The 19,926-nt window shown below is 54.0% G+C and overlaps 1 protein-coding gene and 1 long non-coding RNA gene across 4 annotated transcripts in view; one reads left to right on the top strand and one right to left on the bottom strand.

Moving 5' to 3' along the window:
* Positions 1 to 8,591, bottom strand: part of LOC120886245 (uncharacterized) — a 57,468-nt gene extending 48,877 nt beyond the window's left edge. The window contains exon 1 of one of the 2 annotated variants that reach the window (XR_013438701.1): positions 7,970 to 8,591. This is a non-coding gene — a long non-coding RNA (uncharacterized LOC120886245). The remainder of the gene's footprint in view (positions 1 to 7,969) is intronic. The other variant, XR_013438702.1, reaches the window with a different exon arrangement.
* Ccdc33 (coiled-coil domain containing 33) overlaps positions 1 to 19,926 on the top strand; it is an 83,144-nt gene that overhangs the window by 46,494 nt on the left and 16,724 nt on the right. For both annotated transcript variants that reach the window (XM_078049297.1, XM_040274407.2), the window contains one exon: positions 2,396 to 2,590. In XM_078049297.1, coding sequence (XP_077905423.1) covers positions 2,396 to 2,590 — 195 coding nt within the window. The remainder of the gene's footprint in view (positions 1 to 2,395; positions 2,591 to 19,926) is intronic.

The raw sequence follows: 19,926 nt of genomic DNA, 5'->3' as shown, positions 1-19,926 counted from the left end.
CATTGACACTCTGCCTTCCCCTCACAACACTCCCTGCCCACCCAACTGATGGGGAGAAGGCACTGGCCTGGATTAAGGGGTTAGACTCATTTTGAATTTATCTTTGTGATGAAATTAAATGAACAAAACATAGTAAACATCAGAATCCACATAAATATACCTGGTGAGTGCTCAGCTCTAATGGGGTCACTGAGTTGACCCAGCTAGTGCTGGGGCCACACAGGGTGGACAGCAAGGAGACAAGCTGTGGGGGAGGGGACTTCCTCAGCAATTGTCCCTTGCTTTCAGTAATGATGGGGGCACCTCTGGAGACCTCTCTTGATTTCATTACTTCTACTTCCTCCCCTAACTGGATTAGATGACAGTCTATGAAATCCCAGGCATTGAAATTGGCTTTCTGCCTGGAAATGAGAAGAAATATCATTACAGGTCCTGAATCAGCATATCAAGTCCCAGGGGCTACCTGATCAGTGGGGAGGTGGTCTTTGCCATGGTTAGTCATTCTTTTCCTTCATTCTTCCATTCATCCATCCATCTAATATGTGTTTCATAGCTTCTCTCTGCAGCCAACTGGTATTCAGCAGTTCTGAATAGGGGAGAGGGTGCTTTTTTCTATTTAAAACACACAGACAACCAGAAAGTCCCAAATCATCCAACTCAGATGCTACTTTGGTTATATTCATGCGATAGTTTCTGAAGCAGGTAGGGGAGACAGCCGGGGCTGATGCTCATGGTCAAAACAGGCCCGGGAGTCCTCGTTAGAACATGCAATAGGTCATGTGCCAAAGTCAGCCTCAGGCCACCCAATGCCTCCCTCTTCCCATTCCAAGAGTCTTTATATAGCTGCTCTATCTTTGGGATGGTCTATTTTTTGAATCCATTTGTTAGGGAAGGAATTGGAGCCTGGAATGGACTGGATGAATGTGGACCTATATGAATGTTCCTAACTCTACTGACCCAAATCAAAAAGGTTTCATGCAAATACATTTCTACACACCAAATTTTATAGCACATCAAGGAATAGTGTAAAGGATCTCAGTGGCCAAGTAAAGAGTCCTTGTCCCAACTCATCTAGTCCCTATATGTGGACCTTTGTATAGAGTATCCACTTAAAGAGAGAGCCACCCCTCTCATTCTCACTCTAGTGTTCCGGGTCAAGCACTGGGGATCCTCCCACCCTGAGCACCTGTGTCTTGGTTGGCATTGTGCCCATTTCTCTATTTGCTTCTCACACAACATTAGATAATAGAACAATGAGTCTGCCATGTAACTAAGGATCCCAACAGCTGATGTGGGGTGGGACTAGGTTACCTTTGAGGCTGCTACAAACCTTAAGACTGCATGATTCTTAGAATAGGCAGAGTTGAGAACTAACCACAGATTTCAAACAAGCTTTACAGTAACTGATCCCCAAAGGGAGCACAGACATGTCCCTAAGCCTAAGGAACTTAAAGTTTCATTGGGAAACCAAAAATAGCAAGCAAGCCCGGAACTAGAGAGCAGGGTAAAAGCAGATAGCCAACTAGAAGAATGGGCTGGAAGAATCTAGAAAAACTAAGTGTGGGCAGAGGCATGAAGGCTTCCTGCAAGGGAGGGGCTGGAGTAGGGTCAGATTTGAAACTGGCAGAGAGCCATAGTCATGCCACAGGAAAAGGTGGGGAACAGGACATTAAAGGAGAAGAGGCCCATGGGAGAGTCCAGAGAGAAGCGAGACTGTGGTGGTGAGAAATTGGATGATGATAAAGAAGATGAAATGGAAAATGTCTACACAGCAAAGGGGATCAAAAAAGCATGGGGCTTTTAGAAGCTACTATTACTACACTGAGTAGGGGAGTCATGGGTAACATATTTGTTTATCGACCACCTACAATGAGCCAGGCACTGGGGATAAATAGTGTCCTTGTTTAAATGGAATTTATACCTTAGTGTGGACACCAGGGGAGGGAGGAAGATAATTAAGAAGAAAGCCAATTTTGTAAAAGTTAATTTTCTGGCAGAGTAAACATTAAGAACAGAGTAAAGTGGGACACTGCATAGAGAGTATATTGTAAGTGGGGTTATTTTAAATAGAGTAAGGGGGTCTATCTCAAAAGCTTTGCTGAGAATGTCACCTCTGGGCTGAGACTAGAATGATGAGCAGGGAAAGCTGTGGAAAGATCCATGAGGCCCTCCAGGGAGAGAGAGCAGCAGATGCAAAATCCCCGAGGCGGGAAGAGCTTGGCATGTAGGAAGAACAGCAGGACAGTGTGGCTGGGACCCAGTGGGCAAGGGGCCCTGGCAGGCCGTCCATGGAGTCAGGCACACAAGGCCTCTGAGCCATGAGAACGGGAGGCTTGGGGGATCATACAAGACATAGAGAAAAAGCCTGTTCAGAGTTCTCTCTGTATCTTCTCAGAGACCAGAAAACTTCTTGACACCACACAACAGCAAGGTTCTGCCCATCCTGGACCCCAAGATCCTAGATGAGAAACTGGGTACCATCCGTGAGTCCTGGTTCGACGCCAACATGAACTCCCCATTGGACTCCAGCCAGTCCACCTCTCAAGAATTTGAGGAAGAGCCTCAGGTGCCAGAGATGTCCCGTGACACGGTAAGTGTCCCTCCCTTGGACAGGGCAGGATGGCACAGCAGTGAAGGCCATGGGAAGGGGGCTTAAGTGCCACCTCTGGGACTGGTTCATCCCTCAGGCAGCAAGTAGCTCTCACTGTTAGGGACACTCTGTATGTGAACTTCCCCGCAAGACAAGCTGATGGAAGACATGGATTCTTCTTAGATAGTTTCTTCATCTTTTGAAAGGAACTTTCATGTAGCTTCTTTTGAAACAAACCCCAGCAACACTTGTAAACCAGGGTTCCATTTATTCAAGTCACTATCAGCTGAAGGGCAAAGCCCCTCAGAGATTAGTTGTAACTTACAAAAAAGGAAGTTGGTGCTCAAAGACAAGAGCACACCATTTTTAGGCACAACATCTGTCCTTGATCATGGGATTTGGCATGGGGAGGGGTCACAGCACAATCTCAGCCCCTTGGTGCAGAGAGCTAAAGAACAGGCCACCCAATGAAGTTCCATCAAAGTCCCCAGTGGAGGTAGTGCCCCAGTGACCATGGGTGACTTCATTTGTGGCTTCCACCCTTCTTCCATAGCGGATCCCATGGGGAACGCTGCTCCGGAAGATCCAGAGGAGAGGCCCCAGAAAAGGCCAATGGCCCAATAGGAAACCCAGGTCCTCCTCCTCTCAGGATCTGCCCACCTCCATTGACAGCCTCCTCATCTACCCCTGGCACTTCTGCACCTTTCTGGAACTTGTGACATCAGACGAATAGGAAGGGTCACTGACTGCTTGGTGTGCCCTTCCCACCAGGAGCAGGACTGCTCTCAGGAGCAGTTCCCTCCTTTGTCCCTTGGGGAAAACATTCTCAGGAGCCATTTCCAGCATGGCCATAAATTGCATTGAGAATAAAGATTCAGATCTTCTCCTTGGAGATTTGGAGCAGCATGAATAAACCAATTCCTGCTGTCATCCAAAGTCTTACCCTGGGACCCCCATACACACCCTCTTTTGCCTCTAGGCAGCAGTATTGGGGGGAGTAGCAAATACCAGGGAAGAAAGAAAAAGGGAAAGGAAGGTGTCACCCAAGGAGCAAGGCTAATAGGAAGGAAGGGGAAAGGTGATCACATTTGTCCCTGGCCACCACCCATGCAGAGAGCTCAGGGCAACTCTCCTGCCCTCACCCCACTCTCAGGGATGCGCCACCTGCCAAGCCTCAGCCCTCAGCCTGTTATATCTTCACCTCCACCGTGGAGGCAGGGCTCAGCCCCTGCATGTTGCTGGGAGCACAAGCATCAAGTGCCACCTGGCTGGACAAACCTCTCATGTCCTATGCCTGGGCACCACACCCTGTGTCACTAAGGAGGGAGCAGTCCCCAGCCCCTTTCCTCACACTTTATACATGGGAGAACTCTCTGGCTTAGAGTCCAATGGGCAAAGAGTGCACTGTGTGAGTTGAACAGCAGGTCTGGGGGCCTGGGGTAGGGAGAGGAGTTAGACACAGGTGAGGCTGTGGATTTGTTTGGGGGAAGTGAGGCATTGGAAGGGCTGGAAGGGCTGGGTTGGCATTTCACTGTGCTTATGAAATGCGATGAGAATGATGTGAAAGCAAAGTCATCAGAGGAGGAAGGGGCCTTTAAATACAGGACGGGTCTGCTAGCTGGGCAATTGACACAATTATTTTTAAATATCTGAAATGATGTTATGATAACATGGGTAGTGGGCCCATTAGCCTTGATTTTCTTCAGGATTAGGGTCTAGACCTGCAGCCTGAGAAGTCAAGATTAGCCATTAGGAGGAACTGTCTTTGAGCCAGAGAAACCACTGAGTGACAGAAGGGAGGAGGGAAGGATGTGCACAAAGGGCACCAAGACAGGATTCTGGGAAGCTCAGGTGACAATGAGGGACTTGGGCTGCCCATGCTCGAAGACTGTTAGAGATGCTGTGAGTTTGGCCTAATGGTGGATAACTCAAGCATGTCCACCAGAGACAGCACCTCTAGCACTCCCACCCACGGACCATGTACCTAGAGAAGGCCTCCCAATCCCTCCCCTCCCTCTTGCTGGATTCCTGGTGAGGCTGATGGATGGCTGTTGGGCTGTCCACCATCTGGCCTTGAACTAAGTTAGTGCATACTGAAGCCTTGTTCCTGGGCTCTAGGGTTCTGCCGAGGCCTGGCCCGACACAGATGTTAGCAAATGCTTATTGGGACCCCTGGCTGGACATCAGAGCACTAGAAGGAACCTTAGAGAGTTGCTAGCCCATCCCTTCATTTTACCAAAGGTGGAAACTAGGTGGTCCTGGGGTGGAATGACACCTGCCCAAGGTTTCCTGACCTCACCCCTCCCCCATGCCACCTTGCATCTATCCAGGGAAACACTGGATGGCCACAGGGGTCCACAGGCTCAGCCAACCTGGCACTGTTGGGTCCCTCAGACACTCCCAGAGTATTCAGGGCAGTGGCCTCATCCCTCCCTTGCCCATACCCACGGTTCCAGGCCCCTCCTGTGTCTTGGTTCTGTCCTTGACCTTCTCACCTTCCTCTTCTTCTTCCTCTTTCCCTTCTTCCTCCTCCTCCTCCTCCTCTCCTGCCCCTCACCCAGCCCCACATTAGTTACCATACTGGCTCTTCCCATCCCTAGTCTAAGCCCTAGCTGGGTCCTAGACACCCAGCCCCGACTCCAGCTCCTACACACAGGCCAGAGCCCAAAAGAATCAAGGCAGGTCCTCGACACACACATTCATGCAGCTGGTAGAGCCTGGTCACAAGCCATAGAATGTGAGTGGGTAGCTCCATGACAATCACAGGTGGCCCTGCAGAATGGGTCACTGTTCCATAGCAACCAAATAAAATTGCATAGCAATGGATGAACTCATGTGACCAAGAGGCACAGTGACAAGCAATAGAATGTGGCCATGGATCACAGGAGCATAGCTGCCTAGCAATAGACCCTAGTCACAGAATGATGTCATATGGCACTGCATTGTGGGAAGATGCAGCTGTGATCCAGCCATGAGCGTAGAACCTGTGTGTAAGCCATAGACGTGGTAATAAGGCAACAGAAGATCTTGAAGAGCCCTGGGACACACTCAGGTAGCAATGGCCCAGTTACAAGGCAGGCAACTCCTTGGGTCCGGAAATGACCACCAGCAATAGAGCCTGTGAGTGAAGCAGTGGCTCCGTGACACAGCAGCAATAATGTAGTGACCAAACAATGACCCGAGTAACCCCCTTGGCTCTCGGCTTAGCTGTCACCCTCCCCGCATCACCTGGCGGAATTCCCAGCGCCTTTGTCTAGGTCGAGTTTCACGTGCGGTCCCCAGAGCCCAGGAAACAATTTTGTCTGCGATTCCCTCCAGAGCCTACTTTGGCTTAATAGGAAATTGAACATTTTTCTGGAGAAAGGAGCACATTGGGAATGGAGGATGGAGTGGGGGATGATGTTGTGCCCCTTGGGTCACTCCCTGTGCACCCTCTGGGCTGCCAGTCCCATACCCACAGCCCACTGGGCTAACTGGGGCTCCCCACCCAATACAGCCATTTTTTGCAATCTCCAGACTCCTGGGTTTAACACAGAAAGTTCAAGTGCCGATTTACTAATGTGGTGCCAAGCTGATCCTGGGTGAGTGAGCCCACTGAGGTCAAGGGTAGGGCCCCGGAGCAGAGAGCACTAAGGGAATGCCCTCACCTCCTGTGAGTAGAACAACTGTGGGACACCCATGAGCATGACTAAGTAAGTGAATGTCAAGGGCAAGGTGTTCAGGGTTAACCACGCAGCAACTCACTACACTGTCTTGGGAGCCCCTCCCCACCCTACCACAGACACCCCAGCCCACCCTGTGCTGAGCCAGATCAGGTCTCCCAATGCCAGGGCAACAGCAGGTGAGCTGGGGGCGTCTGTCCAGTCTCCAGTCGGCGGGTTCCACTCAGAAAGGCTTAGGAAATACCTACCGAGGGTCTGGGCTCCCGGTTCCTCCAGTCAATCAGAAAACCAGAACTTCCCACCTGCCAGTGCCCAGCCTGTGACCAGCAGGGAAGGGAGGGCATGGAGGAGGGGCAGGCTGAGCCCCTGAGCACTGGAAGTTCCCCAGGAACTTCTGAGACATCTCCCCAGAACATTAGCCTCAGCCACACCGAGGAGAGGCTCAGGAAGTTATTTGATGGGCAGGCCAGGGCCTGACTGGGACAGTGTACCTTCTTAACAGCCACACATACCTAGCACTGCTGGGCCCACTAGTATGCCCTCAGTAAAGAAGAGGCAGAGAGACAGAGGAAAGCAGGGAGAACTTCCTGGAGGAGGAGGGCATTGCTTTGGATCAGCAGAGGCAGAGGCTCAGTGGCTATTCAAGAAGTATGCACATAGTGTCGTTTCCAGTCCAGAAACTCAAGCATGGGTTGCTCTCCTGACTCCCCCGCCCCCTCTCTCTTCCTCTCTCACCCTCTGCCCACCCCCCCCCCAACACACACACTACTCCACCTGCTGTTTCAGTGTCTCTCTCCTTTCTCTGGTTGTCCCCATTTCTCTCTGAAATCCCCTCTCCTCGCTCTTTCCCTCCCTCCCACAGCCGTGCTCAGAGGAGATTTGTGGCAGACCAGAGGGCCCTCATACCAGGAGATGAATAATTGACAAGGGTTGTTTAAAGATTCAGTGGAGTTTTTCCAACCTCCCTACACTTGAATAACTCATTTCTTTCATTCTCTCTTTGAAAGCCCCCTCCCCCACCTCCCTCTTCCCATCCCCCCTCCCCCTCCCTCTATCCCTGTCCCCCTCTGAGCAAAGGCGTTTGTATCCTTTCTGGAGTCTGTGGACCCTACAAGGATCCCTCCCTGGCTCCCCTGGACTCTTCAAGTGCACTTCTCCTGCTGCCCCCACCCCATTTAACCTGCCCCTGAAGGTAGTAGGTGGCTTCCAGCTCTCAGAGGACCCCATTTCATGGACATAGAGAAGACTGGAGAGCTATGGCTTCTCCCACATCCCCCCAGCAGCAGAGGCACGGCTTGGGCCCCAGGAGGGCAGGCCTGCCACCCAGGGCCCCTTCCCTCTCAGGCAGGCAGAGAGCTACTGCTCTATCCTAGGGTGCTTGGAGCGCTAAGTGTCCCTGCACCTTGATTTTTCCATCTGTGATACAGGAGAACCGCTTGCCCTGCCCTGTCTGCCCCTCAGGATCCATCAGGACAGATGAGGGGCCTTCAAAGGGAAGTGGCCATATAGTAGACACCCCTAGTCCTCCGTATCTTCTTGGCATGGCCTTAGGGCGACCAACTATCTGTGTTTGCCCTTGGCAAACCTGGCAAGGGATCACCCACTGTGGCATGGAAAGCCCCCTGTGGCATTCAGGGCTGCCACCCATAGCACCCACAGCCACAGGGCACAAGCCTCTGCGGGACCCACACAGCTCCATGCTGTGCCCTGTACTCACAGGTTGCCATTTTCCTTGGAGTGACCTTGAACTCTCTTCCCCTCTTGGCGGGTGCAGTTCCTGCCTCAGTCTGCAGAGGAGGTTGGAGCAGATGTGCCCAAGTCCCCTGAGGCTCTTGCGCTGTGACTGAGCCTTGGTCCTGCCCCCAGGCCCCCACCCTGGGTGAGGTCTGCAGACTCTGGAGGCTGACAGAGACCAGCCAGCCTCAGCAACCTGAGCACCACCTGGTGGCCGGTGACACATCCTGAGCAGGGGCCTTCAGCAGCAGTGGGCAGTACTCACTAGAGAGAGGACCAGCATTCCCCCGGCCAGTGTCCACATCAGCGGAAATGAGTAGCAGGAGCATCAGCCTGAGTGAGGACCTAAGAGCCCAGGCGGCCTGGGGCTGGCCACATGCCCGAGTGAGCAGGCCTCAGTGGGGCCAGAGCTCAGGCACTGAGCCCAGCCTGGAGGCAGGTCCCCCAGGGCTGGGAGCATGAGCCCACCAGGGACCCAGATTCTCCAGAACCACCAGAGGCAGAAAGTACGAAAGACAGAGAGAGACGGAGCAGAGCCATCTGGTGCCCTCCTCAGCAGCCTCCTGACAGATGGCCCTGACTCAGCATCCCCTTCAGGCCACCAACACAGCCACAGCCAGTCCCCAAACACCCCTCACCCACCCCTCCTGTCCCCACACCATCCTCGCCTCCCCTGCCCAAGCTTCATGGCCCCCGTTTGCCTGGCCCGTCTGCCCTCAGCTGCCTGTACAAGCACCCGGTTCTGGTCACCCCAAGGCCCACCTATGGCACTGTATGCTCACAAAGACCAGCCCCATCCTCCACACTCCTGCCCCACCAGGCCCAGCGCCTGCAGGCGGAAGGTGACCTCAGGGCTCCAGCGCCCCCTCCTCCCCTGCACTCCTGCTGCCCCTGAGCCAGGAGCCTGCAGGCTGGTGCTGGGGGATGGGGATTCTAAAAATATATCCGAGTGAGCCTGCACAGTCCCAAGCCAGCTGAGAGCCCTCACCAGCGCTCTTCCCCTTCCTGTCCCTCCCCCAGCTCTGTCCTTTTCCTCCTCCACTTCTGCACACACAGAGTGCTTACCCAGCATTTAAGGAACGGAGAGAGGGAGGGGAGAAAGCTGGAAAGGAAGAGATGAGGTTCCCATTCCACACATGTTCCCTACACAGCCCCCCTAGAGACACCTTCTCTCATCCTTACAGCTCTATCAGCTTTGAGTCCCATTCCCAAAGTTCTGTGTGACCTCGGAGAAATCACTCTACCTCTCTGATCCTGCTCCTCCTCCTTAAGTGCAGGGAATACTATCTTCCTGCCTACCTCTTGAGGCCATAGGAAGAGTTAACAAGAGAGTGGATGGCAATGCTTTGGAAACTGTAAAGGGCAAGAGGCTTATTCATAGCTGCTGGTTTCCTGGGGCCCCTGGAGGCCAAGAATAAACAGAGAAAAACACAAACCCCCCAGGCCTGTCCCTCTGACCCTTTCTCCAAAAGGGCTCTTCCCAGACCCCTGACCCACTCCTCCTCCTCCCCCTCCCCCTCCCCCTCCCCCTGCGTCTCAGGCGGGCCATTCTCCTCCTCCATCCATCACCTGGGACTAAAGAGATTAATAAACGAGACTCATAACTCAGCTGGCGGGATGCAGCAGATATTTACGGCTCCGTTTCAATTTGCAGAGAGATTAAGTGTTTGTCGATTTATTGTCTCTCCATGTATCCGAGCGGCTAGCAAGCCCCCCCCTCCCGCTGGCCAGCTCCCCTCCCCCACTTGATAGGCCCACTCGCCTCCCACCCTTGGAGCTGGTGGGGAGCCCCATCCTGCCCAGTCAGGAAAGCCACCAGCTGCTGAGACTTGACCAAAGGGGCAAGTGGCCTTGACCCAGGGCCAGAGCCTGGAGGCCCCGGAACAGGCATTAGACAGGAGTGGGCTGCAGTGTCATTCTCAGGCCCACCCAGAGGTTCACAGTGCCCTTCCTCCAGCTGCTCTCTGCCCTGCTGGCCAGGGCAAAGTGCCCCAGAGCCCAAGCCCCTGCTTCTAGACCATTCTCTGGGCACCTGAGACCTCAGACTCTTCTGCCCTGATGGGCCTGATCCTGTGCTGACAGAGGGCTTCGCAGGGTTCCACATGTGTCCCCTCCTGCCAGGGTCAGCTGCTTTTACCAGGTGCACCCTGAGGCCCAAGGATGGCCACCTGAGGAGGACAGGTGCAGGGAACCTACATTTATGCTCTTGCCCTGAGCCCTGGGGACAGGTGGGGTGACCCTGGAAAGGGAGGGGCACCCTTCCCCGGAGCAACCCATTGTTTACCTGGGGAGGAGCCTGCAGGGGCCTAGGGACATGAGACAGTCCAGGGAGGCTGGTGAGAAAGGGGCATCATCCCCAAGGGCCACACGGGGAGAGGACTTGACCCAATATGAGCAATGCTCAATGGGCTAAGAAGAGCACAGATAAGCACAGGGAACAGAAATGTCAAGACTTTTCACCTGCATGGACCTGCCCCCGCAGCTGCCTCTCCTCAAAGTCTAGCATGTACACCCACTCCTCCACTCGGCCACCTTTGTGAACACCTTCTAAGTGCCAGGTCTCATTTCCTCACCCTACAGACCACCCCACCATATCCACTCATTATGCGGCTTTAGCAGGTTGATGTCCTGTTTTCATCACTCAAGAGCTGTGTGTCCTTAGAGAAATTACTCCACTGCTCTGATCCTATCTCCTCATTGTTAAGTGAAGGGAATGATCCCTCTTATTTCCTCTTGAGGCTTTGCAAAAGAGAATCAGTGACAGTACACTGGAAACTTGAAGGGCTGTCCACATTTCAGGAGTCGTCTTCATAGTCAACATATTCATGAAGTCCTTCAAGACTGACGAGGATGAGGGGTAGCAAAACAACTCACCCTACCCTCTCTCTCTGACCCCCTCTCCAGAAGCTCATCCCCAAGATAAGTGATAATTACATAAAGATAATTCCATAAAAGAGTCCCTGTCCTCAAGAAGCCCAGGGTCAGCAGAAGAGAAACATAAGAAGTAAGAGGAGTCCGTGGTCAGAAGGGGACACCCTGTGCACGTGGGACTGTGAAAATGTAGCTGGGGTCTACCTAATGCCACTCCCACCCAGTCTTGTCCTGGGGACTTTGCAGATGTCACTGTGAAGAGAGAGAGAGAGAGAGAGAGAGAGAGAGAGAGAGAGAGAGAGAGAAGCCAGCTGAACATTAACGTTAGTATGAAAATATGATAGATATTTGATTTTTTTTGGTAGCGGGAAAATGTAGGTGAACTTGTTCCTGCAAAAGGAACCTGTTGATCAACCGAGCAGAGATTTTTTTTTTTTTTTTTTTTTGTGTGTGTGTGTGTGTGTGTACACATATCTCTTTCTTAGGCCTGGCCTGGGGTCTCGCTTAAAGGCACTATAGTTCCTTCTAGACTTCAGTTTCTTTATGTATAAAATGGAGAGAATACCCCCTCCAGAGAGGAGCGAGAGCATCTTAAAGGCAGAACTGAAGGGGCAGGTGGGGTAGCTAGTTGGCCAAAGCAGGGCCTTGGCCCCACACTCTCTAAAGACATGGCTAAGAGAAGGGGGTGGGGAGAGACCGGCGATAAGGCAGGGTAGAAAATTAATAGCTTGACCCTGGTCTGGGAGTCACCCTGCGGAACCTTCCCCTCTCTCTGAGCCTATGGCTGAGCTGCCCTCTGTGGGTCAGGGTCCTGGCCTGGTGGCTTCCTCCTCTAACCAGGAGAATCAGGCACACAGGGGTGGACAACCTCCTGGTGCTGCCTCTTGTGGAGATGGCCAGCACAGCCTGGTCCCAGCCCTTGACTCACCAGCAGTGGCAGGAGTATGATGCCCTCAGTAAATAAGGCCCAGAGGGTGCGGTCATCAACTGCTGAGGGCTCAGGGCAGCTGAAGAAGAGATCGCCATCCTAGGCAGTGGGGCTGGTCCCTTCTGCAACTTGTCTACCCACCCCATCCTGGGCCCTCCTAACTACTAAGTATACCTGTCCCTGTTTCTTTAGCTCTTGCTCTGCATCCCATAATTCTAGTCCCAATTTTATTTATTTATTTATTTATACATACATACATAAATAAATGTATTTATTTATACATACATACATACATACATACATACGTACGTACATACATACCAGGGATTGAACTCAGGGGTACTCAGCCACTGAGCCACATCCCCAGCCCTATTTTGTATTTTATTTAGAGATGGGGTCTCACTGAGTTGCTTAGCACCTCGTTTTTTGCTGAAGCTGACTTTGAACTCGAGATCCTCCTGCCTCAGCCTCCCAAGCTGCTGGGATTACAGGCGTATGCCACTGCACTCAGCCCAATTGCATTTAATTTTGGTGTCAACCTGATGAGGAGTATATCGTTACCAGCCCTGCTTTATAGGTGGGGAAGCTGCGGACGGCTGACTAAACCCCTGGGGCCACTGGCAAGCCCAGGAGCCCCAGGCTGGGGCAGCCTGGACCAAGCTGGGTGACTCACAAATGAGGACTGGGGTTTGACTCATGTTCTCCCAACCCACCTGGGAAGAAGGGCAGCCTCAGTTTCCTAGTAAACACTAAGACAGCTCTGTGGCCCTCCCCGGCCCACCCAGAATATTAGAGAGTGAGCAGAAGGGCCCACACACCAGATGTCTAAACTCCAAATAATTTAAAGTTAACAAATGAGGTTGAAGCTATGAAATAGCTTCAATCCCTCTGCCCTTAAATGCACTGGATGAAAAAAAAAATCTCAAAAGGAATCTCCGATTTCACGCAGGACCCTGACAACATGGAGGGCAGCTCCCATCTCCAGGTCACTGTCCCTTCCGGTCCCCATCTCATCCTAGCTCACATTCAGTCCCACAACCATGAGACTTTATGGGATCTTTCAAGTGCCTAAGAGTACATCGCCACCTTCAGGAGCACAGAAAGTGCAGCAGGAGGGAAGTCTTGGTCAGGAACCCTGGATGGGCTTGTTCTAAAGGGGTGCAGGCTCTGGGCGGGCATGTCCCCTTGGCCCCAACAACTCCTCACCCAGGGGAAATGTTGCATCCCTAGGAGGACCAGAGCAGAGCCCTCTAACACAGGGGCCCAAGGCTGGAGCCCCTCTTGTCTAGAGCTAAGAGCAAAACTAACCCCACTACACAGGGTTCCTCCCCCAGTTCTGAGACTCTATTGCTCCTGAGCTCAGATTAAATGCTTTTCAGTACAATCCAATTTCCTTTGACACACAGACTAGAAAAGCCCAGTATGTCTGGGAGGGGGGGGGTGGAACAGCTTCCCGAGTGAGTCCCCACCCCCATAAAGGAGAAGACGGAGGGAGGGACGTCACTTTGGCCCCTCACCACGGCCCCTGCCGCCGCCACCACACACACACACACACACACACACACACACACACACACACACACACACACACGGCGCTAAATATCCAATCAAGTCCTCAGATAATAGAGAACGGCCAGTTCACTCCCAGTTTAATCAGATAAAATGCCCATTCATCGGCTCCTGCCAGCGCAGACATCCCGCCATCAGCCGCCAGGGCGAGCGAGGCGGCGGGGCGGGCGGCAGGAGGCGCCGGCGCAGTGGGCTGGGTCCGCGGGCTGCGCCTTTAAATCTTCCGGGAGGGGGGCGCCGCGGCCCGGGGGACTAATTATCCCTCCGCCCTCGGCCAGCGCTGCTCAAACAGACAAAGGGGGGCTCCGTCCCCACTGCGCTAAGCCTCGCAGCAGAATATTTTTTGCTCTCAGATATGCAAATCTTCCTCTGCACGCCGGACCTAAAGGACCGGCTGAGCGGTAGCTGGGGCCTTGGAAGGGCCAAGCCGAGCAGGGCCACGGGGAACTGGTTTGGGAGACTGGGGGCAGCTCAGGCTTCTCCCGGGCTGGGTTGGGAGCCCGTTCTGCGCCCTCGGGGTGGCAGGGGCCGTGGTGAGGGGCCACAGTGAAGCCCCTCTGTCTTCTCCTTTAAGGGGGTGGGGACTCACTCGGGAAGCTGTTAGGCTGCCCCTGTCAAGCCCTCCCCTCCCTAGGACAGAGCCACCTGGTGCTGCCACCTGCTCTGAACTCTTCCATGGCTCTGTGTCCCTCAGCATGAGCCCCTCTGCCTGACACCTTAAACTCTGCACCCCAGTCCTCTCACTGAACCCAGAATATTCTACCCAGCCCCACCCCACCAGGCTCTCAGCTCCAGGGCTCAGCTCTCTGCCTCCTCCACCCTGTATCCCCTCCCTACCCCCGCCCTGTGCCTAGTATGCAGGGGGGACTCCATAAGTGTGCACCCACTGAATACATCCCTTACCCCTTCTAAAGCAGCTGTCTGGACCAGGGTGGTCTGGGGCACAGAAGAAAAGCTTGTTTCCTACTCAGCTCCCAGCCACTTCCTGTGGGAACCTCGGTGTTTTTAGCTGTGAAATGGGGATATGCTGATCTATACCCCACAGGCTGGCTGTGAAAATCCCCTAGCGCCTGGAGAGGGCTCTGTGGGTTATGAAGTCTCCTGTGTCTTTTCACAGCAGGGGGAGAGAACAGCCTAGGAGAGTAGCTGGGTGGGCCTTGGTGGGTCTGGGGTCAGGTGCCATCTTTCTCACCCTTCAAGACCCTTATATGAGACACCTATCAGCTGCTCCAGAATGTGTGGGTCTCTGCCCTGCTCATTTCAGACTCCTTCATGTTGTCCACCAGCCATCTCAGCAGGAGGGACCTACACCTGGAAAGGCAGAGGGGAGCTGGAGGGCAGCAAGGAGCAGGACTGGAGACCTGCTTGGTGCAGATGGTCCAACTAATCAGAATTTGGATTTTGAGAGTGACCCTGGGCCTGGGTGGGTAGGGGCCATCCTAAGAGGCCCAGTGAGGAGGGTACCCCCAGGCAGAGAAGCCCCTTTCCTCATTGCCACCTGCATCTGTGAGGGTCTGGGCCCTGTATCTCCATTACTTAGGAAGAGCACGGAACACTGGCGTGGTGCTGAAGGAGGGCACAGCGACACTTCCTGCAGGAGTGTGCTCAGGAATAGAGGAGGCGGGTCATGAGCAGAAGAGTGGCCCCATGAGGCTTGAGAGCAGGCTGGGTGAGGAGGGGACTCTGAAGGGACCAAACTGCCTTGAGGCTCAAGCCTCAACAGGCAAAGACGAACACGGGGATTTCTGGAAGCCTTGCCCCGAATTCTGAGAGCTGAAGGACTCTGTGAAGCCATGGGGCGACTCGGAGCCTGGCAGAAATTGAATTTTCCAGCAACACAGAGCTGGAGGGGTGAGGGGTGGGCAGTGGGGACTCTGGCCAGGGCCAGAGGCAGGAAAGGCGATCCAGCCAGGGAGGGACAGTTGCCCTGTCCCCACCAACTCCTCCCGAGCCTGTCAGCCGCCTGTTCACAGCGCCTGTGTACACAGGCTTCGCTCAATTAATAACAGGAATAACAGCCCCTAAGAGAATCCGGATGGGACCTGGGAGGCAGCAACAAGGTAGTTGGGACATGCCCATTCCCAGGACAGGACTCCCCAGGCAGGAACTTAAAGACGTCCCAGCCACCCACCTCCCCCCGCCGCAGTCTGTTTCCTCTGGCTCACTGGCCTGGGCATTGGGAGCAGAGGACCCCTCCCTCTCCGCTGGGCTTTCCAAGGCTGGCTTTACAGGGGCTCAGAGGCCTCACTTTCTTTCCCCTTCCTCCATCTCCCCCATGATGGCTGAACTATCCTGTCACCCATCTCTCCTCACCCACTCCTCCCAAGGTTCAAGATAACCTGATCCAGCAAGAGCTCCTTCTCCTGGGCAGAGACCTGGCAGGTGCCCCCAGGATCCTTGCCCTTCCACAGCCCCTGCCTCAAGCTTTCTGTTCTGTCCTGCGATGGAGGCGATGAATGGGAAGCAGTGGAAATATAGGTTCACAAAATAATGCAATGGAGAGGGTGAAATAGTGTCCAAGTGAGGCCTGGACAGTACACTCATCTAAATAAGGTGGTTCTACAAAGAGTAGGATCCCCATCCCTCTGGGAGCACAGTTGCCGTCCCCTGGAGTCAGGTTGAGTGGTTGGGGTAGTAGGGAGGCCTCGCCCTGGGGAGCCGCGGTCATCGCAGGAGTGTATCTGGAAGGACTGTGGGGATTCTGGCTGGGAGCAGCTGATTTGGGGAGCCAGGATTTTGCTCTGGTTGGATGCTAATAGGAGAGAAAGGCAATTCTGTGAGAGGGTCTCCTGATAGAAGGCATTTCTAGAAGACAGGGGTGATGACATGAGGCTAAAGCGGTCGCTGGTAAAGCAGCAGCAGACATGTTGATCAGGAACAGGAGAGTTTTGGTTATTTTTGTGGCTTGGACAATGCTCATGTTTTATCTGTGTTCGGACAGATAGCAGCCCTGCATGGTGCTGGGGAATTATGTCCAACAGGAGAGCACCAGGGACCCCCTGTGGCGAGCCAGCACCCACACTCACACTCCACAAGGCAAGGCCTTGCTCAACACTAGAGACACTGCTTCTTTAATCTTCTTACAACCCTCTCCCCATTGTCCAGAGGAGGAAACTGAGGTGAAGAGAGGTAAAGTGCTCACTGAGGTCAGCAGTAACTGGCAAACCTGCAGCATAAACCCAGAGCTCTCTGATTCCAAAGTCCATTTTGCCCCTTGCCCTTGCCCTGGAGATTGAGCCTCTGTGGGATCCTCGGTGTACATGGCCCCAAATTGTGCTCCCCTGGCAACCCAGTTGGGCATCTTTCACTGCAGGGACTCAATACTGCTGTCATAGGCCAGTAGCCGTGTCAGCAGCCACCTTAGCCCAGGCTGGTCCTCTCCGCCTAGAGGTGTGAGGGGTAATGAGGCCCCGTAATTAAGGTTTCTGGAGACGTGACCAGGAGATTTATAGACAGGCTTTGTCAATAACTGTGCTCCTGGCTGCAGATCCAGCAAGACATCGATAAGTGCTCGTTACGGCGTCTCCCCGCTCCCTGCCCTGTCCCCACCAACTCCTCCCGAGCCTGTCAGCCGCCTGTTCACAGCGCCTGTGTACACAGGCTTCGCTCAATTAATTTGCACTTGTTGGCACCATCTGTTCTTTTCATGTGTCCTTATCAGGAGCGTGTGGGTCCTGCCTCCTCCTCAGACTCGCTCCAGAGCAGAGAGGGCAGCACTCCTTCTCCAGGCTCCAGGCAAGGTCACATCCCAGACTGGGCTGCTTGGGTTGGGCACAGTCTGCCCACTCAGTCTAGGTGAGGCTCCGTCTCCCTCCGGGACCCCACAAGCCCTTTCCCTGGTACTGGGAGGCAGGGCTGCCATTCAAATTCCAGCTCTGCTCCCAAGCTTGAGGTTTGGCAGATCCCCGCTCCAAGAACAGTGGCACCTTTGAGTTACAGGGTTGAGAAATGGCTGAGAAGTCACTTCCATGTCTCTTATTTCCCTTGAGAAGAATCAGTGGAGGGCCGGACAGGGGCTTAGATTGGACAGCTCCCTGGGTGGATGAAATAGGGGCATGGCCTGGTGACTCCAGGATGCCAAGGCAGGTGGCACACCCAGAAAACTGAGACAAGGTGGCATCTCAAGGATGCCTTCCCCCCCGCTGTCCCCAACTTATGGTTTGGGGCAGCCAGCCTCCCAACCTACTCTTCTCTGGGCTATTCTTTGCTCCGGAAGTTCCTCTCAGCCTCTTCCGGCTCTGAGACTGCTTTCTGACCTCCACACAGGATTCTGACCCTGAAGGGCTGTGCATGCTGAGTCAGCTCTGCGACCAGTGTCGGGGAGACCAGGCAACCTCTTGCGCTCTCTGGCTCTTCTCTCCTGCACAGCACACTGTGTGTGCTTCCAGGGCCACTGGGCCTAATAATGGGAGAGCCTTATTCACAGTCATGCTTGATGTCAGCATGTAGCTCCAGCCCAGCCCAACCCAACCCGACTGTAACAGGCTCCATGGCGACTGCCTTAACCTGTCATTCAAGGCCTCGGTGATTAGACCCTGCAGCTGCTCCCGCCTCATCTCCCACCACCTGTCCTCAGCACACATGCTGACCGTCCACCACACTCCCCTGGCATGTCAGATGCCTCCCACCTTTACACAGTTGCTCCTGCTGTCTCAGGACAGTACCCCTTCCATACTCCTGAATCATCTGACACACTCCTCCTCATCCTTCAAAACCTACCTCCAGCACTGCGACATCCTCTAGCAGCACACCCCAAAACCATGGTGTGAGCATTCAGGAGGACAGCCTCAAACTGTGCCAGCCTGACTCAGAGCCGTGGGGGTGTGGAAAGCACAGCACCCAGTGGGGCTCTGGGAGATAGGGTGTAGGGCTCAGAGGGAGCCATTGTAGGGGACCAAGGAGGCATCTGGACCTTCCTGCAAGGCTGACTTCACGCTTGGGAGTGAGACCTCTCCCACCAGCCAGCTGAGCATGGTTACCAGCGTCCTTCAGGCCTCACTCTGATTTCAGCTGAGCCTGGGACTGGCAGTGGGGCAGTCCAGTGAGGAATCTAGAAGCCTGAGCCCTGACCCCATGGGCTGAGCACCAACCCAGGATCTGAGGAAGTGGCTAAGAGTGCAGACTCTGGAACCAGCTCCCCTTCTCAGCCAAGTCCCCTAGCCTCCTTGTGCCCCGTGCTTCACCTCTGTAAAATGGGCATGCTGTAGCAACTTCCTTAAGCTGCTGGAAGGCTGAGGTCAGATTCATCTGTTGGAAGTGTAAAGAACAAGGCCCTGATGAGCACTTGTTATCTGCTGGGTTCAGGCTGGAGAATTGAGAAAAAAAAAAAAAGCTGCCCCCAGAGGTTCTGAGGCTGCGGGAAGTGGGTGGGCCTGGGACAGGAGCTGCGCTCGCTCGCTCTTTCTTTCTCTTTTTTTTCTGTTTGTTTTGCTTTATACCACTAGGGATTGAACTCTGGCATGCTCTACCAGTGAGTTACATCCTCAGCCCTTATAATTTTTTATTCTGAGACAGGGTCTTCTGAGTTGTTGAGGCTGGCCTCAGATGTGTGATCCTCTTGCCTCCGCCTCCCAAGTCGCTGGGATTTCAGGCATTCTCCACATGTTCCTGCTTGGGTAGCTGTACTACCAGGCTGGAGATCATAGGGGACCTTGACAGCCAAGCAGGGCAAAGAAAGTGTGAATAAAGCCCCAATGCTTTGGGATCTCTGTCTTCCTTTGCTCTTCCTACTCTGCCTTGCTTTCTGGGACCCACCCTGAAGGACACTCCCCAGCCCCACAAAGAACCCTCATCTTCACATAGGAATTCTTTGGTGCGTCCCACCATACTTTAAGAGTCAGGGAAAGGGCCAGGGAGCTCTTCAGCACCCATTTCATAGATGAAACTCCCGAGCTTAGGCTGATCTGCCTGGGGCCCACCTGGGCTTCAAGGAATAGGCAGACGTGAGTCGTTCAAGGGTGCAGCTCCCCCTCCCTCTCAGCACCCCACACCTGTTCTATATCCAGTGATGGTCCCCTGAGGGTCCGTCAGGTGCCCCTCCTGCCTCTTGCTAGAGCAGGCTGGAAGGCAGCCATGTCTGAGGCCTGGCTGGGCTCAGAGGATGCCTCCACGTGGTGCATTATTGATGGGGCCTCTAATTGTGCGTTTCCCAAAGTCTACAGGCCTTTGATGAAAAATTCATGGCACGCCCGAGGATGGGAGCAGATTCGATCGATTGGCAGCTCAGCGGGTGCAGGGCTGGGCCCCTCTTGGGGAGGGGGTGGCTGAAAGCTGGACTGGAGGGGGCGTGGGTCTGGGTCAGTGTGGCCTTGCTCCCAGGCTCTGGCCCACACCACAGGAGGCAGCAGCCCATTTCCTTGACAGGGAGGGAGTTCCAGGGCAAGATCAGAAGGGTTAGGGTCCCTATCTGGTACACCAGCTGGGTGACTGGCACCGTCAGGGAGGGTGGCTCCATGTCAAGTGTTCTTCTCATCTCCCTGGAAGAGTGTTAGTCCCTCCAAAGCCTTCCACGAGCATCACACAGAGCAGGGAGTGATGTTTGGGGAGTCATTTCCATGTGGCAGGTACTCTGC

This window comes from Ictidomys tridecemlineatus, chromosome 5 (genome assembly GCF_052094955.1).
Source record: "Ictidomys tridecemlineatus isolate mIctTri1 chromosome 5, mIctTri1.hap1, whole genome shotgun sequence".
NCBI classification, from domain to species: Eukaryota; Metazoa; Chordata; class Mammalia; order Rodentia; family Sciuridae; genus Ictidomys; species Ictidomys tridecemlineatus.
This window is presented reverse-complemented; position numbering and strand designations above follow the sequence as displayed.